This window comes from Triticum aestivum, chromosome 5D, assembly GCF_018294505.1.
Source record: "Triticum aestivum cultivar Chinese Spring chromosome 5D, IWGSC CS RefSeq v2.1, whole genome shotgun sequence".
In the NCBI taxonomy this organism is placed as follows: Eukaryota; Viridiplantae; Streptophyta; class Magnoliopsida; order Poales; family Poaceae; genus Triticum; species Triticum aestivum.
The window spans coordinates 424,461,347-424,481,081 of NC_057808.1; the positions used below are offsets into that span (position 1 = coordinate 424,461,347).

A 19,735-nucleotide genomic window follows, 5' to 3' on the forward strand; every position below is an offset into this window, starting at 1 on the left:
ATAGCACCCGCCACTAACACACACACTTTGGGCACAACTTTAAGCTTCCACAACTGTTTTTCTTTCTTCGAAGATTCTGTAACCGTCTCTTCTTCTAGAGCTAAATGCTTGTGGCAAATCATAAGAGAACGGTACGCTGATTTCATAGTGTAGGCACCCGATTTTTCCACTGACCAAGCCTAAAAATCATCTCCACCGCCCGCCTCAGAGGGATATTAATTAAAATAGCATCAACACATCCACATAAGAGAACGGTACGCTGATTTCACGTGATGATGTACATCCACACAAGAAGATGTATTTCAAAACTCTAAACTACACGTATTTTGATTTCCGTAAATTAAATGGAAGTAGAGTAGACAGATAGAAAGACAACTGAAAGACTAAGTTGCGTGACGTATGGACCTGGTGCAGTACGTCGAGTGTAAAATGTCTGCACACACACCCTATATTGATCTACTACCTGACTATGTTGGCGCCACGTAACAACCTGCAAAGTAATAAGAACAAAAAATAAGAAATAATGCAAGTCCGAGTCGGTACCTTAATTCCGAAACTTGATGGGTGTCAAACCCGGTCAGAGCACCCGTATCCCATCTATATATACATGGCGCAATGCGATCGCCAAAGCCCCGCTTCTCTTTCGTCGGCTGCTGACAAACACTGCTCCGTCCTGCACGTTCCGATCGGCGGCGACTCGACTGCCATCTCCCCAGTCGCCGACAGTCCAGCCCTCGCTGCGTGTGGCCAATGCTGCTCCAGCCGATGAACAACCTGCGACAAGCCGCCGTCCCGGCCGTTCATCCCGTCTCTTGGGTCATGGGCGCCCGACGAGAAAACATGGGGCTCAAGTGCGCGGATCCCTACGAGCCTGATGTCGACGCCGACCTCCGGGCCAAGGAGAGGAACCCCAGGGAGCACCCCGACGCCGACTACATGTCCAAGATGCAGCAGGGCCACCTGAGCCCGTCCATGCGCGCCGAGCTCGTGCTCTGGATGGACGCGTTCGCCCGGAACCTCGGTGGCCTCCCGGAGGGCATGCTCTGCCGCGCCGTCGCCTACCTCGACCGCGTCCTGTCCGTGCGCCCCGTTCCGGCCCACGACGAGGCGCTCCAACTCGTGGCCGCCGCCGCCGTCTCCCTCGGCGCCAAGCACGAGCAGTCCTCCAGCGGGCGGAGGCTCGACGCCCAACTCGTCGAGGCGTTCCTGGGGACCACCGTGCACATGGTGGAGGAGATGGAGTGGGAGCTCTTCATGGATCTCGGCTGCGCCATGGACGGCCCGACCGCGTACACCTTCGTCGACCACTTCACGAGGTTCTTCCAGTGGGAGGATGAGCTCTTGGTGAGGTCCCTGGCGCTTCGGCTGGTCAACCTGACGTTGCCATTTTTCGGGTTCGTTGGACGGATCCTGCCGTCGGCCATGGCTGCATCGGCGCTGTTCCTCGCCAGGCAGATCCTCGGCGTGCCGTTGAGCCACGATCTGGAGGAGGTGATGGGGTACAAGGCGGTGGAGTTGACGGGTTGCATATGCGCCTTAGAGAAGCTGCTTCCCAAGAAAAATCTCTAATCTGTAAATGACGTGCAACAAGACCATGGAGTAGATGGACTGTGTATGCGATGCGCCTTTGCAGATGTCGTTATTTGTAGACCCTAATCCAGACAATGTAATTCGATGCGATTGATGCATGTATCATGGATGAACAAAATCCGTATTCTTTATGGGGATGTGTATAGGAATTTAATTAGTTACACGATAGAACTCAAAATTAAGTCGGACCTCTCTTGTCATTCATTCTACTACATGTGCAATATGGTTCCCAAATTTTTGATAAGTGTAAGATATGGCATGGGCTGTTCTTCAGTTATTCTGTCTATGAGAGAGGTTGTTCATGAGTTGCGTATTAATCAGCATATTGTATTGTGATATTATGTATACAATTACTAACAGATATAATATGGTATATGGGTGAATTTCTGAATCTTTTTCAGGACAGAGGCAATACAAAATAGTTACATGATGTAATTCAATGCGATCGATGCATGTACTACTGCTGTATCATGCATGAACAAAAACCATATTCTTTATAGGGCTGTGTATAGGAATTTAATTAACCCGCAAAAAAAGTATAGAAATTTAATTAGTTACACGATGAAACTCAAAATTAAGTTCAACCTCCGTTGTCATTTTGCTGCATGTGCGATACGGGTTCCAAATTTTTGATAACTAAGATGGCTTGGCCTGTTCTTGAGTGCTTTTGTCTTCATTTTTTGTGTGGAAGTAGCTAATCCGAGCCTCTATACACCTGTGGAAGCGCCCGTGTACAGTGACTGGACGGGTTTTAAATAATAGCATTTGCAACCATAATTTATATTTTTAGTACTTAATCCATGCAAACACATGCACGTTGATTATTTTGGCCAAACATAGTTGTGTGCACACGAATACAAATTATTCGTACTTAATAATACAAAATCTAAACATAGTTCAAACATAAATATTATTCATAGTCCATAATTGATAAATTAAAAAGCAAAGTTCACTGATTTTCATTGTGGACCCACATGTGCCCCACAAGATGATTCAGAAATTGCATATACAGCTGTTGATCTCGCAGTTGTCGATGCATCTCCAGAAAGTTGGCAATGCTCGTTGCCTCTTGTTCCGGGAGGCAGACCTGAACACTGGGCTTCTCGAAATCATGTGTGTGTGCCGTCCCTTCACCCTCATCCTCGAGAATCATGTTGTGCAAGATTACACAACATGTCATGAGCTACCAAAGTGTCTCCGCTTCCCACATCATCACAGCTCCACGAATAATACCCAGCGAGCTTGGAGCACTCCAAATGTTCTCTTCACATCCTTCCTAGCTGCCTCTTGCGTTGTTGCAAAGCGGGATTGTTTGTTGCCTTGGGGATCAGATGAGGTCTTCACAAACATCCCCACTAAGAATAGATATCATCGGCAAGATAATACCCCATGTTGTAGTTTTGCTCATTGACGGCATAGTTGCATGGTCGAGCTTTCCCATCAAAGAGTATCTTGAACAAAGGAGATCGTTGGAGCACTCCAAATGTCCTCTGCACATCCTTCCTAGCCGCCTCTTGCGTTGTTGTAAAGCGGGATTATTTGTTTCCTTGGAGATCATATATGGTCTTCACAAACGTCACCCACTAAGAATAGATATCATCAGCAAGATAATACCTCATATTGTAGTTGTGCTTGTTGACAGCATAGTTGCACGGTGGAGCTTCCCCATCAAAGAGTGCCTTGAACAAAGAAGATCGTTGGAGCACATTGATATCATTGCACGAACCTGGTGTGCCATAGAAAGCATGCTAAATCCACAAGTCCTGCAGTGACACTACTTCAAGTTTGATGGTGGATTCTTTGACGTGACCTTGATAATGCCCACACAAATCTTTTGGATAGTTCTTCCATTGCCAGTGCATGCAATCAACTGAACCTAACATATCTGGGAATCCCCTTGGTACTTCAATTGCCAACAATTTTTCTATGTCCTCCACAGTTGGATCTCTCAGATATTCTGGTTCGAACACCTTCACCATAGTCCGTGCAAATTGCACCGTGGTGTCAGGACCGTGGTCTCTCCCATCTGAACTTTTGCATCAACTACATCAGCTGCTTTATGAGAAGTAAGCATCCTCAGAGCAACTGTGCATTTCTGCAGAGGAGAGAAGGAAAGTTTTCTGCAACAACCCTTCCTCAGCTTGAAGTTGTCACCAGCCTTCTCCACACCTCCCTCACTAGTAGAAAAGAGGGCTTTGGTTCAGGCCGGGTCAGCCCATTAGTCCCGGTTCAGTCCAGAACCGGGACCAATCGGGGGACCTGGTCCCGGTTCGTGAGGCCAGGGGCCTGCCGGGCCTCGTGGGGGCATTGGTCCCGGTTCGTCTGGCCCCTTTGGTCCCGGTTGGTGGGACGAACCGGGACCAATGGGCCTCGCTCCTGGCCCACCACCATTGGTCCCGGTTGGTGGCTTGAACCGGGACCACAGGCTGCCCTTTAGTCCCGGTTCATGCCACGAACCGGGACCAATGAGGTGCCTATATATACCCCTCGCCCGCGAGCAGAGCACTCCAGTGCTCTGTTTTTCTCTGGCCGGCGAGGGGAGGGCTTTGTGGTGCTCTAGCTCACCTCCTATGCACATGAGGTGTTCGATGAAATGCCCGAGCCACACTAGTTAAGCTTTCTCTTCTCGAAGCTCGACCTCAAAGCTCCATTTTCCTCGAGATTTGTCTAGGTTTAGCGGCCCGTCACGTCCCATTCCCGTCTTCACCGCCGTCGATCGCCCGCGCCGATCTCGTCGCCGGCACCACCGTGGTGAGTCTCTTGTTCTTATCTTCTTTCTGAAAGAAAAAATTCTTACTTTAGATAGATACTTGTCTAATTTTCTTACTATTGTATTGCTTGTTATTATATAGTGCGATGGTTTTGGTATCCGCCCCCGTCGGCCCTCGTCCTGTCTATGATTCGGATGTGGTATATATTATCTTTATAACTATTGGTTCATTTATTGTTTATGAAAATTATGCCGACCAACGTGACATAGATTTTATTTATCTAGGAGGTATGTGAACCGGAAATTCCAACCGACCCTGTTGTCGAGAGGTTAAATTTAGTTGAAGAAGAAAACAATTTCTTGAAGGAAAAAATAAAAAAAAATTAGGAGGAGAAGATGATATTGGAGTTGCATGTTGCGGATGTCGTCGATGATCACAAGATCAAGATGGATGCAATGCGCTTGAAGATTAGAAAGATTAGAAAATATGCCATTCATACCGAGGCTTGGTATCATTATGCCGTTGGATCAATTATTACCTTGGTTGCGATTATGATCGCATTTGTTTTTGCATTGAAATGTTTTACATAGTTTCAATGTATGGTTTAATTAATTAGATGATCTGGAGAGCTATATGTTGTTAGATGAGAACTATGTATGTACTTTGGTTTTAATGTGATGATGAACTTCTATTAATTTGGTCACTTAATTATCTATTCATGATGTTCTGTAATGGTTTTTGACACACTTAATTATATATAATGCACGCAGATGAACCGGCAATGGATGTACGGTGACAGACACACCTCCGAGTACATTAAGGGCGTGCATGATTTTCTCGAAGTGGCTGAGGCAAACAAGCAGAATGGTTTTATGTGTTGTCCATGCCCTAAATGTGGGAATACGAAGTCTTACTATGACCGGAAAATCCTTCACACCCACCTGCTTTACAAGGGTTTCATGCCACACTATAATGTTTGGACGAGGCACGGAGAAATAGGGTTTATGATGGAAGACAACGAAGAAGAAGAGGACGATGACAACTATGTGCCCCCTGAATACGGTGATGCTGCAACGGGGGAAGCTGCTGAAGATCAAGAGGAACCAGACGATGTGCCCAATGATGCTGCAACGGGGGAAGCTGCTGAAGATCAAGAGGAACCAGTGCCCGATGATGATGATCTCCGTCGGGTCATTGTCGATGCAAGGACGCAATGCGAAAGTCAAAAGGAGAAGCTGAAGTTCGATCGCATGTTAGAGGATCACAAAATAGGGTTGTACCCCAATTGCGAAGATGGCAACACAAAGCTCGGTACCGTACTGGAATTGCTGCAGTGGAAGGCAGAGAATGCTGTGCCTGACAAAGGATTTGAGAAGCTATTGAAAATATTGAAGAAGAAGCTTCCAAAGGATAACGAATTGCCCGACAGTACATACACAGCAAAGAAGGTCGTATGCCCTCTAGGATTGGAGGTGCAGAAGATACATGCATGCTCTAATGACTGCATCCTCTACCGCGGTGCGTACAAGGATCTGAACGCATGCCCGGTATGCGGTGCATTGCGGTATAAGATCAGACGAGATGACCCTGGTGATGTTGACGGCGAGCCCCCCAGGAAGAGGGTTCCCGCGAAGGTGATGTGGTATGCTCCTATAATACCACGGTTGAAACGTCTGTTCAGAAACAAAGAGCATGCCAAGTTGATGTGATGGCACAGTGAGGACCGTAAGAAAGACGGGAAGTTGAGAGCACCCGCTGACGGGTCGCAGTGGAGAAAAATCGAGAGAAAGTACCGGGCTGAGTTTGCAGCTGACCCAAGGAACGTATGGTTTGGTTTAAGCGCGGATGGCATTAATCCTTTCGGGGAGCAGAGCAGCAATCACAACACCTGGCCCGTGACTCTATGTATGTATAACCTTCCTCCTTGGATGTGCATGAAGCGGAAGTTCATTATGATTCCAACCCGGCAACGACATTGATGTGTACCTAAGGCCATTAGTTGAAGAACTTTTACAGCTGTGGAATGGAAATGGTGTACGTACGTGGGATGAGCACAAACAGGAGGAATTTAACCTGCACGCGTTGCTGTTTGTAACCATCAACAATTGGCCCGCTCTCAGTAACCTTTCAGGATAGACAAACAAGGGATACCACGCATGCACGCACTGTTTAGATGACACTGAAAGTATATGCCTGGACAAATGCAGGAAGAATGTGTACCTGGGCCATCGTCGATTTCTTCCGACCAACCATCAATGTCGAAAGAAAGGCAAGCATTTCAATGGCGAGGCAGATCACCGGAAGAAGCCCGCCATGCGTACCGGTGATCTCGTACTTGCTATGGTCAATGATTTACACGTAATCTTTGGAAAGGGTCCCGGCGGACTAGCTGTTCCGAATGACGCTGAGGGACACGCACCCATGTGGAAGAAGAAATCTATATTTTGGGACCTACCCTACTGGAAAGACCTAGAGGTCCGCTCTTCAATCAATGTGATGCACGTGACGAAGAACCTTTGCGTGAACCTGCTAGGCTTCTTGGGCGTGTATGGGAAGACAAAAGATACACCTGAGGCACGGGAGGACCTGCAACGTTTGCACGAAAAGACGGCATGCCTCCGAAGCAGTATGAAGGTCCTGCCAGCTACGCTCTTACGAAAGAAGAGAAAGAAATCTTCTTTGAATGCATGCTCAGTATGAAGGTCCCGACTGGCTTCTCGTCGAATATAAAGGGAATAATAAATATGCCAGAGAAAAAGTTCCAGAACCTAAAGTCTCATGACTACCACATGATTATGACGCAACTGCTTCCGGTTGCATTGAGGGGGCTTCTACCGGAAAACGTCCGATTAGCCATTGTGAAGCTATGTGCATTCCTCAATGCAATCTCTCAGAAGGTGATCGATCTAGAAATCATACCAAGGCTAAGGAGTGATGTGGCACAATGTCTTGTCAGTTTCGAGCTGGTGTTCCCACCATCCTTCTTCAATATCATGACGCACGTCCTAGTTCATCTAGTCGACGAGATTGTCATTCTGGGGCCCGTATTTCTACACAATATGTTCCCCTTTGAGAGGTTCATGGGAGTCCTAAAGAAATATGTCTGTAACCACGCTAGGCCAGAAGGAAGCATCTCCATGGGCCATCAAACAGAGGATGTCATTGGGTTTTGTGTTGACTTCATTCCTGGCCTTAAGAAGATAGGTCTCCCTAAATCGCGGTATGAGGGGAGACTGACTGGAAAAGGCACGCTAGGAGCGGACTCAATAATATGCAGGGACAGGCATTCTTGGTCTCAAGCACACTACACAGTTCTACAGAACTCTACCTTGGTGACCCCGTATGTCGATGAACACAAGAACAGTCTGCGCTCCAAACACCCGGAGCAGTGCGACGACTGGATTACATGTGAACACATCAGGACTTTCAGCAGTTGGTTGGAAACACGTCTCAGAGGTGACAACACTGTTTGTGATGAGCTGTACTCGTTGTCCATGGGACCATCTTTGACTGTATTGACTTACAAAGGATACGAGATAAATGGGAATACATTTTACACGATCGCCCAAGATCAAAAGAGCACCAACCAAAACAGCGGTGTCTGCTTTGATGCAGCAACCGAGAGGGGAAAGGACACATATTATGGTTACATAGTGGACATATGGGAACTTGACTACGGACATGATTTTAAGGTCCCTTTGTTTAAGTGCAAATGAGTCAATCTGTCAGGAGGCGGGGTACAGGTAGACCCACAGTACGGAATGACAACAGTGGATCTGAAAAATCTTGGGTACACTGACGAACCGTTCGTCCTAGCCAATGATGTGGCACAGGTTATCTATGTGAAGGACATGTCTACCAAACCGAGAAAAAGAAAAGATAAGGAAGCGAATACATCATACGATGAGCCAAAGCGCCACATAGTTCTTTCAGGAAAAAGGGACATCGTGGGAGTGGAGGGCAAGACAGACATGTCTGAAGATTATGAAAAGTTTCATGAAATTTCTCCCTTCAAAGTCAAGGCTGACCCAAGCATCCTGATAAACGATGAAGATTATCCATGGTTACGGCGCAATAAGCAAATGACACAAGCGAAGAAAAAGTGAAGACTTTCTCCCGCAACTATTATGCCATGCCAACTTTGTAACAGACGAGTATGATACCATTGTCCGTTTTGTACACAAACTGCATCCAGTTTTTACCGTAACCCTCTCAACTTTCTTGCACATGCTATGTGGATGAAATGATGATACCATGCCAACTTTCAACCTTTTCAGAGTTCATTTGAAATGCTTTTCAATTTCAGGGTCTTATAGCTCAAAATAATCAGTAAATGCATGAAAAATGGTGCATGAAAAATAACAAATAAAATAAATAAGTAATTAGAAACAAAATAATATAAACTTTAATAAAATATATAAGTACAAACTAAATAAAATAAACTATAATAACATAAATAAAATTTATGAAACTAAAATTATCAAAGTATTTTCTGTTCAAAACATTATAAGCAACCTCTAGTATTATTGAAACTAAAATTATATAAAATTGATGTAACTAAAATTATCGAAGTATTTTCTGTTCAAAATCATTGAAAGCAAAAAGAATTTTCATAAAGAACTTTAATAGCAAAAAACATTATCATAAAGTAAAATAAATAAGTAATTAGAAACAAAATAAAATAAAATAAATAAGTTTTTTGTGTAAGTAGAAACACAACAAAATAAATAAAGCAAAAAAGAAAACAGGCAAAAAATAAAAAATATGCCACCTTCTGGGCCACCACGGCCTGAATACGACTAGAAACCCATCGATGGTCCAGGATTCAGGCCCGCAGAAGGCCCAGTAGGCCCATCAGGCATAGCAGTGAAAATTAGGCCCGTAAGCCTGCAATGGAGAGGAGCTCGAGAGGGGAGCGACAGTGGGGCTTATAAACCACTGCGCGCCCCTCTCAACTAGTGAGATGGGACTAAACATTCGACGCGGGCGCAGCAGCACAAGGCCTTTGGTCCCGGTTGGTGGCACCAACCGGGACTAAAGGGTGTCTTTGGTCCCGGTTGGTGCTATGATCCGGGACCAAAGGCCTGGGTATATAAGTAGCACTTAGGAAAATTTGACGAACTCATCGCCAGTTGCCCCGACGATGCCGAGCCCATCGACGCCGCCAGGCTGCCCAGATCGACGCCGTCCGCTGCCCCGACGCCGCCCGCTGCCCAGACGCCGTTCGCGCGCCACCCCGACGCCGTCCGCGCGCCGCCCCGACGCCGCCCCTGCCCCGTCACCGCCAGGCTGCCCCGACGCCGCCCACCGCCCCCGCCGACGCCATCGTCGTCGCCGTCGCCGTCGCCCGCACCCGTCGTCGCCGTCGCTCCGGGGAAGCACCATGCCGGCTCCCGCGACCCGTTCATCCCCGAGGTCATTCGTCCGCCGCCGCACCGATTCCGGCCGGCGACCTCGACCCATCCCCGCGCTGTGAGCCCCTGCCTCCTCCCCTTTCCTTCTCATTGCCGTCCCCGCACGCCATCCGTAAGCACGCGCCACCGCCAACCATCGTTGCCGTCGCCGACCACCGGCCTATTTTTCATTTTTTTTGTTACGATGTATGTATGTATGTATGTTCACTGTATAATGCTCTGTATATGCTCATTTAAGAAAATGTTCATATGTAACATTTAAGAAAAAGAAGTAAATGTATGTATGTTCATATGCAAAGAATTATTTTTGGATGAAATGAGATGTGTTTTGTGTTGGAGAAGAAAAGAGGAAGAAGGAAGAAGGAAGAAGAAGGAAAAGAGCGTCGAGGGGGGGGGGTCGATATACCCCCTCCCCGATAACATTTTTTTCCATATATATATATGCAAAAGTTACATTTTTAGAAAAGTTTTATATATCTAGCTAGGAAAGGAAGAAGAAGAAAAAGAATGAGAGGAAAAAGGAAAATAAGAAGAGGAAGAAAGGAGAACAAGAGGAGAGGAAGAAGAGGAGAAATAAATAAGAAGAAGAAAAAAGAAAAAAAAAAGAAGAGGAGAAGAAGAAAGGAATAGAGGAGAAGAAGAGAAAATAGAATATTCTATTTCGATAATTCATCCTGGAGCCCGGGCTCAGCTGCTCCCGGCCAGTAAAAAATTCAAAACAAATACTAGAAAAATTCAGCAATTTTTTTGTGCGGTAGATAATTTGATGCGTGAGGTCCGCACCAAATTTCAACTCATTTGGATATTTGAGTAGGTCTCGGCAAAAAAGACAAATCAGGTCAAAACAGTTCATGAACAGTAAACTTTTTTACAGACCCCGATTTTGTCTTTTTTGCACAGACTTGCTCAAATGTCCAAACGAGTTGAATTTTTCAGCGAACCTCAGGCATCTAATTATCTACCACACAAAAAAATTGGATTTTTTTGATTTTTTTTGTATTTGTTTTGATTTTTTCCGTGAGCGTGGGTGCAGCTGAGCCCGGGTGCAGATTCGCCGCACTCATTCTATTTTCTCTTCTTCTCCTTTATTCATTTCTTCTTCTCCTCTTTTTTTTATTCTTTTTTTTCTTCAATCTTCTCCTCTATTAATATCTTCTTCTCCTCTTTTTATTTCTTCTTCGTCTTCTTATTTTTTATCGGATATGTCGTTGTCGATATACCCCGTGTCCCGATAACTTCAACACGAGGGGGGGGGGGGTTCGACCTACCCCCTCCCCGATAACATTATTTTCCCATGTATGTATGTCGTCTTTGTCGATATAACCCCCTCCCGGATAACTTCGACCGTGATAACTTATACCACGGGAGCACCCCCCGGCCCTCTCGCTCGACCAAAACTCTCGAGGACACCCAAACCCTAGAAAAAAACGATGTCGGTCTCCTACCCCCTCCCGCCGCGCCCCTACCCTTGAAGCGTTGCCGAGGCCACCCCAAACCCGGAATAAGCTAGGTCTATGTTTGCACTAATATATCCACCTGCTGTCATGTTTGTGTAATAATCGCCATGTTGTAATATTTGCAGAAACAATGGAGCACGGACGAGACGAGGAAGCAGAAGAGGTGTTGGGGGACATAATCGTAGCCGGAGGTGATGTCTTGTCGTATCTTAACGACAATGATGGTCTGGAAGAACAGGGTGAAGAATCAGACTATGGTGATCGAAGAGTGGAGGAAGAAAGACATGATTATGATGGCTCCGGTGACCCAATGCTGGTGCAAGAAGGAGCCCGTGGTGACGGCTCCGGTGACCGAACAGAGTCCGGCCATGTAAATATATTAGTTAAGCCTGTGCTGACTAGCTAATTGATGCATTCATTGTTTTGGTATGTACACATATTAATTAACTCTCGTCTTTCTTCTTTTTCCTAGCCCTCCGGATCGAGCACAACTTCGGTAAAGAGACGAGGCCCGAAGAGAAAGTTGCGCTCGAATGAAAGGTTTGAGATCACAGCAATCGCGCGCGACGGCCAACCGATTGAACCCATCCGGACAAAGGAAGCATTTGCTGCTCAGTGCGGGGTTCTTGTTAGGGACAAGATCCCGATCAGCATCCACCAATGGTATAAGCCTAAGAAGGAAGACCCTGAGGTGTCTTATGTCAATGATATGCAGAAAGATGATCTTTGGACTGAGCTGAAGGCAAATTTCACCCTACCGCCAGAGGAGGATCTAGAGAAGCCAGTTAAAGAGCAATTAATCAAGTCTCATGCTCTTAAGAAGATGGCAGACATATTCAGGAGATGGAAGAATGAGCTGAAAACGTTTGTCGACAAAGAAGAGACACCAGAATTCATCGGCAAATATGAGAAGATCAGAAATCACTGGCCCGCATTTGTGGCCCACAAGACATCGGAAAAGAGTAAGAAGTTGTCAGCGACAAACAAGAAAAATGCTGCGAAAAAGAAGCTTCACCATTGCACAAGGTCAGGTGGCTACCTCAAAGCCCGGCCTAAGTGGGCCAAGGCTGAGAATGATCTGCTTGATAAAGGGATCGAACCAGAGACAATGAACTGGCCAGACCGTTGCCGGACTTGGTTCTTCGGGGCTGGCGGAAAATTGGGCCCTGTATCAGGGAAGTGCATTTGGACGGACGAGCTTTTGAGAATACCAGTCAAGAGGCTTCAGCACTATATCGATGCAGCGCAGCAAGGGACGTTCGTTCCAGACAGAGAGAACGACGAGCTCACAATGGCCCTCGGGAATCCTGAGCACCCTGGACGGACACGAGGCACGCCAGGCTCCGTTCCGTGGAAGGCTGATTTTCCGGACGCAGGCGGTTACAAAAGCCAGGAGAGGAGGAAAAAAGTGGAGCAGACCCAAATTCAGAAGCTGCACGAAAGGGTTCAAGCGCTAGAGGAACGAGACGGCAATCGACATGCAGAAACTACCCCCGAAGCTACCCCGCCATCTCAGCGGAGAAGCAGCGGGGCTTCCACCGAGCTGCTTCAGCCGGAGCATGTCTTGACGGCTCCTGCTAGCTACCGCGTGGATGCTATCACGGAGTCTCAACATTGCCACCTTATGACGCAATGGCAGAACTTCAAAGTCAAGGCGGCTATCAGCTCTGTTCGACCTCCTGAACCCGACGCAACTTTTCACTGTCGTCCGATTCCAGAAGGATATGCTAGGGTGACGATGGACGAAATAACGGAGGGATTTGAGGACCTCCAGGTTGACCACCCTACCGGTGAAGGGGAGACTCGGCTGGGTTCTGCTCTGAAGACTCCATGCCTATGGCAGAAGGAGCTCATCAACCTGCCGAACTAGACACCTCCGCCTCCTCCTCCTCCTCCTGCGAGTAAGGGCACTCCGCCTCCTCCTCCGGCGAGTGATCAGGGCACTCAGCCTCCTTCTCCGGCGCGTGGCGGCACTTCGCCTCCTCCTCCGCCTCCTCCTCCGGCGAGTGATCAGGGCACTCAGCCTCCTTCTCCGGCGCGTGGCGGCACTCCGCCTCCTTCTCCGCCTGCGCCGGCGCACCCGAGCAGCCAGCCTCCTCCTTCTCCGCCTCGTCAGCAAGGGCGGAAGAGACCCGCCGCCGCTCAGGCTGCTCCGGCGCGTCGTAGTCCTTCTCCTCCGCCTCGTAAGCAAGGAAAGAAGACAGCCGCAGCCGCTCCGTCTTCTCTGCCGGCGTCTAGCAGTACAGCCAGAGGCGGGAGGCAATACAGATTCGGTCCTTCTCTGAAGACTCCAGAGAAGTTACCATACGAGAGGACCGAGGAGGAAACCACGAAGATCGTGCGAGCCGAAGTGACGAACTTCTTTGAAGGGGTGAAAGCAAAGAAACATCCACCTCCGGAGGAGAAGGTAGATCCAGTGAAAGCGAAGCGCACTCTGGCTGCCCTGACAAAACCACCAAAGTCTCCGCCGAAAGGCAACTATGAGCGCATTATTGCAAAGACATTTGTCGAAGCGGAGCGGTCGGGAAGTACTGTCAGTGATCAAAGGTTAAAAGAACGAAATGATGGGAAAAAAATTGCCCAGCTCGGCGAACAAGCGAACCAATCGTGCCCCCCGCTCAAGGTGTCTAGCGACATCGTCGCTAATGCTTCGAGGATGGTGCCCGGTTATAGCAATCTTGGAGATTACCTGCCCGACGATGTACATTATGATTTCTTGGAAGTGGACGAACACAAATACCATTACGGGAAGCCTCTCGTCAAAGATGAAAGATCTCTAACAACGATGATGCGAAGATTACATGATTGGTACATGAAAACCTGCACAGAGTCTGGGGGGAGGAAATCTTTGACGCTGAGAGTTAAAGAGGAGGATGACCTCGTTGGAATTGAATTGTTGAATGTTCCATTTGAGGAGTTGTTCCAGTTTTTCAATCAAAAGGCCCTCGATAAATCAACGATCACTTGCTACTGTCTGTAAGTAGTACTACTTCTGTCATTAAGTCTCTCAATATAGGTCAGCTCTTTCATTGCATGTATTTATAATTATCCTCACTATATTATGCAGATTGAAGATCGCCGAATTGAAGAAAAGACAAATCGGTAATATTGGATTCATTAACACAAATCTCATAGATGCAACTGAGGTTAAATATCATGCCGAAAATACCGAGGCCAACTTGCTACGATCGTTGGTAATAAATGAAAACAAAGATATAATACTCTTTCCTTACAACTTCAAGTGAGTGTTACTGTCTTGTGCATATTCGGTTTCCCTTATTAATCCAGGTTATAGGAATGTAATTGATGACTTATGCATGCGTGCGCAGCTTCCACTATATTCTCCTAGAGATTAAGCTTGAGCAGGGACTAGTAACCGTCTTAGACTCGAGACAAAAAGATCCCCAGGACTATGCGGACATGACTCAAATGCTCGAGAAGTAAGTTAAATCGATCATTATCCACCATATCAGCAACTTTGTTCATTTCCTGATATCAAGTAATTGTTTTCTTTGTCTGGCAGGGTTTGGAGAAAATTCACCAAAAAAGCTCCGGAACTGCCGAATAAGCTGCAATTTAGACACCCGAAAGTAAGTACTATAGTAGCATGTTCCGCGCATCTCCTAGTGATTCAAGCGCTTGTTTCATCAATACCATTTAGCATGCTTGCTTATCAGTTTGATTGACCTCTATTTCTTGTAAAGTGGTTGTGGCAGGAACCCGGGAATAATTACTGTGGATACTACGTTTGCGAGTCCATCCGCTACACGACCTGTGAGCGGGGCTACTCTGACGAACAATATGAAGTGCGTAAGCAATAATATTCACAATTTTATTTTATTACCATCATTTGTGTTGAGTTTCATTTATTCATATATATATATATATATGTATTGACCCCTTCTTCAAATTAGATCTTTCGGATGCGGGATGAACTCCTACCAGAAGATCGTATGCGAGCAATTCAAGAGGAATTGGCGGCATTCTTCCTTGACCACGTGATCGCTGAAAACGGAGAATACTATGTGGACCCTGTGTTCATATATAATTAGGAGATTATATTGTAAGAGATAATTATTGTATATATGTAGCCGGTAGTGTCGGATAGATATACGAGAACTTGTTGTTCGACCAATCTCTCGGAGAAAGAGAGGTGGTCGATATCACTTCTCTCTATATGCATATATATGTTCATGACGATCTTCTGTTTCCTTCATTTGCTTACTAGCTAGCGTGTCTAGTCCTCTCTATACGTATATAGTACGTAGCGTCGACCAAGCACGGAGATAAGAGAGGACACTTCTCTCTATTAATTAGCTAGCTAACACAATATATGAAACACCTAAATTAACCCCCCAAAACCCCCAACCCCCCCCCCCCCTTTAAAAAAAACAAAACCCCCAGCCCCTGAAATGCTGACGCGTGGATGCCTATTGGTCCCGGTTAGTGCCACCAATCGGGACCAAAGGCCCTCCTACCTGGGCTCGCCGCACCGGCCACGTGGAGGCCCATCTGTCCCGGTTCGTGTAAGAACTAAAGGGCTAGGGCATTAGTAACGACCCTTTAGTCCCGGTTCAAAAACCGGGACAAAAGGCCCTTACCAACCGGGACAGATGACCCTTTTTCTACTAGTGCCTCTATATGCAAGAACAACTTTCTGCTCATTCGCTAGCTACGACAAAAGAAAGTTTCATGGAATGTTGAGACCGCAGTGAAGTAGTTTGTGTACAGAAGGTGTGCACCGGCAATCCTATCATGCGGAGTAACTCGCCAACCGTTGATGGAACCCCTAATGTTGAGGACGTGCTCCTCTGCCTTCTCCAACTCCTCTTGGATGCTCATCATCATCATCATTTCAGCATCCTCCTCGTCCGAATCCGATGAAGCGATGAACTCGATGAATATGAATTCGTCAAGCTCACTGTTTCCGTAGCCGTGATTCCATGACGAATCCATTGGTGATCTACAAGTAATGTCCGAAAGAATAAAAGGTTAGCTTTGACATTTTATCGAAGACGTAGAGTGTGAGGTGAAAATACGGAGGAGTTTGACGTACCGGGGCGACGTCCCGGTGGCAACTTGGTTGGCGGCGATGTGGGTTGGGGAGTCCGGTAGCGAAGCCCTGGGTCGGGGGGATGGCGGCGGAGCACCGGTAGTGTGGGAAGTCTGATGGCGGTTGTGCGTAGGAGGGCGAACAAAGAAGAGGAGATAGCTGCTCGGGCAAGGAGGGGGGACGGATATGAGCGAATTAGCACGACCCCTAGCGGTCAGTTCGACGTGGCGGGCGCATTCGGGCGTCCCCATATCCGCCCCAGATTTGAGCCGGATATGGGGAGTGCCGGTCAGTCCGGGCGTTTGTGCCGGAAACGGGGCGCCCCGTTGGGTGGCGTTTTTTCGTCCGGGCACTGACCGGGCAGCCCCGTCTACGCATTTGGGGCGGGTATGGGTGGTCCAGTTGCAGCTGTTTTTGGGCACGTTAGTCTATCATGACATATCTACACTCCTTCACATTCATTTCAAATGTACATTACATGAGTTGTCCACTCCTAGGAAATATATAGTGGAATTATCGGGCTTTTGGCCCATTTATTTTTACCAATACAAAAATACATATCCAGGACCAATTTTGCTCAAAATTTTATCAAAAAATTTTTTGCAGAAAATTTTGAAAAGCATCTAAAAAAAGCACTACCATGCTGATAATTCTAGACAAATTTTGATTTTTTGCCAAATAGAATAAAAATACAACGGAAATACATATTCAGGAACATTTTTGGTCAAAATCTAATAAAAAAATAAAAATTTCCAGAAATTTTTGAAAAATAATTCTAAACATGAGCACTAGCATGCTGATAATTCTGGAGTTTTTTATTTTTGGTCAAACGAGATAACAAAATACAATGAAAATACAAAGTCAGGGCCATTTTTGCTCAAAAAATAAGAACAATTAGAAAATTCTCAAAAAAATCCAACCTTTCCCTGAATTATGAATATGGCAATGCTCATTTTTGGGGGGTTTTTTCCAAAATATTCAGGAAAAATTGAGTTTTGGATCAAATTTTGATAAAAGTGGTTTTGAATTAGTATTTTCATTGTATTTTTATTCCGTTTGTCAAAAAATTAAACTTCCCAGAATTATCAGCAAGGTAGTGCTCATTTGTTTAGAATTTTGTCAATTTTTTCTGAGATTTTTCATTTTTGGGTCTATTTTTGGTGATGTGGCTACTGACACAATGTTGAAAGTTGTCCGGTTTTAAGAGTTTAGGGTCGTAATGTAGACGGTATTGAACTTCGGAGTTGAAATATGCACCTCTTTTCTTTTTTATTACACGATTCAACATTGTTCGTTCGATCCAGATTCAACATGGTTTGAGGAAAGCGAATGAAATGGCGCACAAGTTAGCTAGAGTTTCTTGTGTTTCAAATTTGTCAGTTTTTGGGGCTGTGATGCACCTGCTTTTATTTTGCAAAATGTATTGAACGACGCCAAGAGGCTTTTCCCGTCAAGTTTCTTTTATTCCCTCGCAATTATTCCGCATCCCGCACTGACCCCGCCGCCCCCCAACCTCCCGCTCGCCCAGCTCCCCCACGGCACTGTGGGTCGCCGGAGAGATGCCTCCGCGGCGCCGCTCTTACAGGCCCCGTAGGTTGGTTGATGCCGCTGTGGCGGAGGCGAACGCCCTGATCTCCCTGCCAACGGACGTCCTCGACGACATCCTCAACCGCGTCGGGCCCCGCGCGCGACGCCGTTCGCACGTCGGCGCTCTCCCGCGCGCGCCTGGCGGCGCCGATGGCTAGCTACGTTGGCGCCATCGTAACAACCTGCAAAGTAATAAGAACAAAAAATAAGAAATAATGCAAGTCCGAGTCGGTACGAGAATTCCGAAACTTAATGGGTGTCAAACCCGGTCAGAGCACCCGTATCCCATCTATATATACATGGCGCAATGCGATCGCCAAAGCCCGCTTCTCTTTCGTCGGCTGCTGATCGACAGACACTGCTCCTTCCTGCACGCTCCGATCGGCGACGACTCGACTGCCATCTCCCAAGTCGCCGGTGCCAATGCTGCTCCAGCCGATGAACGACCCGCGACAAGCCGTCGTCCCGGCCGTTCATCCAGTCTCTTGGGTCATGGGCGCCCGGCGAGAAAACCTGGGGCTAAAATGCGCGGATCCCTACGAGCCCAACGTCGGCGCGGACCTCCGGGCCAAGGAGAGGGACCCCATGGAGCACCCCGACGCCGACTACATGTCCAAGATGCAGCAGGGCCACCTGAGCCCGTCCATGCGCGCCGAGCTCGTGCTCTGGATGGACGCTTTCGCCCGCCACCTCGGCGGCCTCCCGGAGGGCACGCTCTGCCGCGCCGTCGCCTACCTCGACCGCGTCCTGTCCGTGCGCCCCGTGCCGGCCCACGACGAGGCGCTCCAGCTCGTGGCTGCCGCCGCCGTCTCCCTCGGGGCCAAGCACGAGCAGTTCGCCAGCGGGCGGAGGCTCAACGCCGAAGTCGTCCAGGCGTTCCTGGGGACCACCGTGCACGTGGTGGAGGAGATGGAGTGGGAGCTCTTCATGGATCTCGGCTGCGCCATGGACGGCCCGACCGCGTACACCTTCGTCGAACACTTCACGAGGTTCTTCGGGCGAGAAGATGAGTTTTTGGTGAGGTCCCTGGCGCTTCGTCTGGTCAACTTGACGTTGGGGTTTTTCGGGTTCGTTGGGCGGATCCTGCCGTCTGCCGTGGCTGCATCGGCGCTGTTCCTCGCCAGGCAGATCCTCGGCGTGCAGTTGCGCCATAGAGAAGCTGCTTCCTAGGAAAAATCATTAATCTGTAAATGACGTGCTACAAGGCCATGGAGTAGATGGACTGTGTATGTGATGCGCCTTCGGAGATGTCGTTATTTGTAAACCCTAATCAAGGGAATGTATGTATCATGGATGAACAAAAACCGTATTTTTTTATGAGGATGTGTATGGGAATTTAATAATTAGCTCACACGATGGCTCAAAATTAAGTCCGACCTCCGTTGTCATTCATTCTACTGCCTGTGCGATATGGGTCCCAAATTTTGATAGGTGTAAGATATCACATGGTCTGTTCTTCAGTTCTTTTGTCTTTGAGAGAGGTTGTTCATGAGTTGCGTATTAATCAGCATGCCGTATTGTGATATTATGTATACAATTACTAACTGATATGGTATGGGTGAATTTCTGAATCTTCTTTGTGTATATAAGTTAGTTTTGGACACCAGTTTTGATAATCTAACATCTCGATCGATTGCGTACTTTTTTTTTCCGATAAAGAGTAGTATATTAGTATCGAGTGGATATCAATTACACCGGCCTATGCAACAACATAATGTTGAGAACAAGTCTAGACATTAAGTATGCACACAACAACGAAAAGAAAAAGAAAAAACAAAGGGCATCGCCCCCAAAAGTCATGTCGAGCCCAATCAACGGCACACAACAAGGAGCAACAACACCTGATATAACACTACCCTTGACAATACACAGATTATGATTAAAAATTCTCCAAAAGTGAAGCCTCCAGGAAGGGAACGACAC

The 19,735-nt window shown here is 47.2% G+C and overlaps 2 protein-coding genes across 2 annotated transcripts; both read left to right on the forward strand.

Annotated features, from left to right (window-relative positions):
• The first annotated feature begins 646 nt into the window (after window positions 1–646).
• On the forward strand, window positions 647–1,874 carry LOC123125252 (putative cyclin-F1-1). Its single transcript, XM_044545774.1, has one exon. It carries the CDS (start codon window positions 751–753, stop codon window positions 1,567–1,569), a length of 819 nt encoding a protein of 272 aa, XP_044401709.1. The 5' UTR covers window positions 647–750; the 3' UTR covers window positions 1,570–1,874.
• A 16,280-nt stretch (window positions 1,875–18,154) lies between these two features.
• LOC123125253 (putative cyclin-F1-1) lies at window positions 18,155–19,111 on the forward strand. Its single transcript, XM_044545775.1, has one exon. The coding sequence runs from the start codon at window positions 18,236–18,238 to the stop codon at window positions 18,980–18,982; it is 747 nt and encodes a 248-aa protein (XP_044401710.1). The 5' UTR covers window positions 18,155–18,235; the 3' UTR covers window positions 18,983–19,111.
• The last annotated feature ends 624 nt before the right edge of the window (window positions 19,112–19,735 follow it).

Coding starts and splice junctions, on each gene's coding strand:
- LOC123125252 (XM_044545774.1), top strand. CDS start 751: ATGCTGCTCCAGCCGATGAACAACCTGCGACAAGCCGCCGTCCCGGCC.
- LOC123125253 (XM_044545775.1), top strand. CDS start 18,236: ATGCTGCTCCAGCCGATGAACGACCCGCGACAAGCCGTCGTCCCGGCC.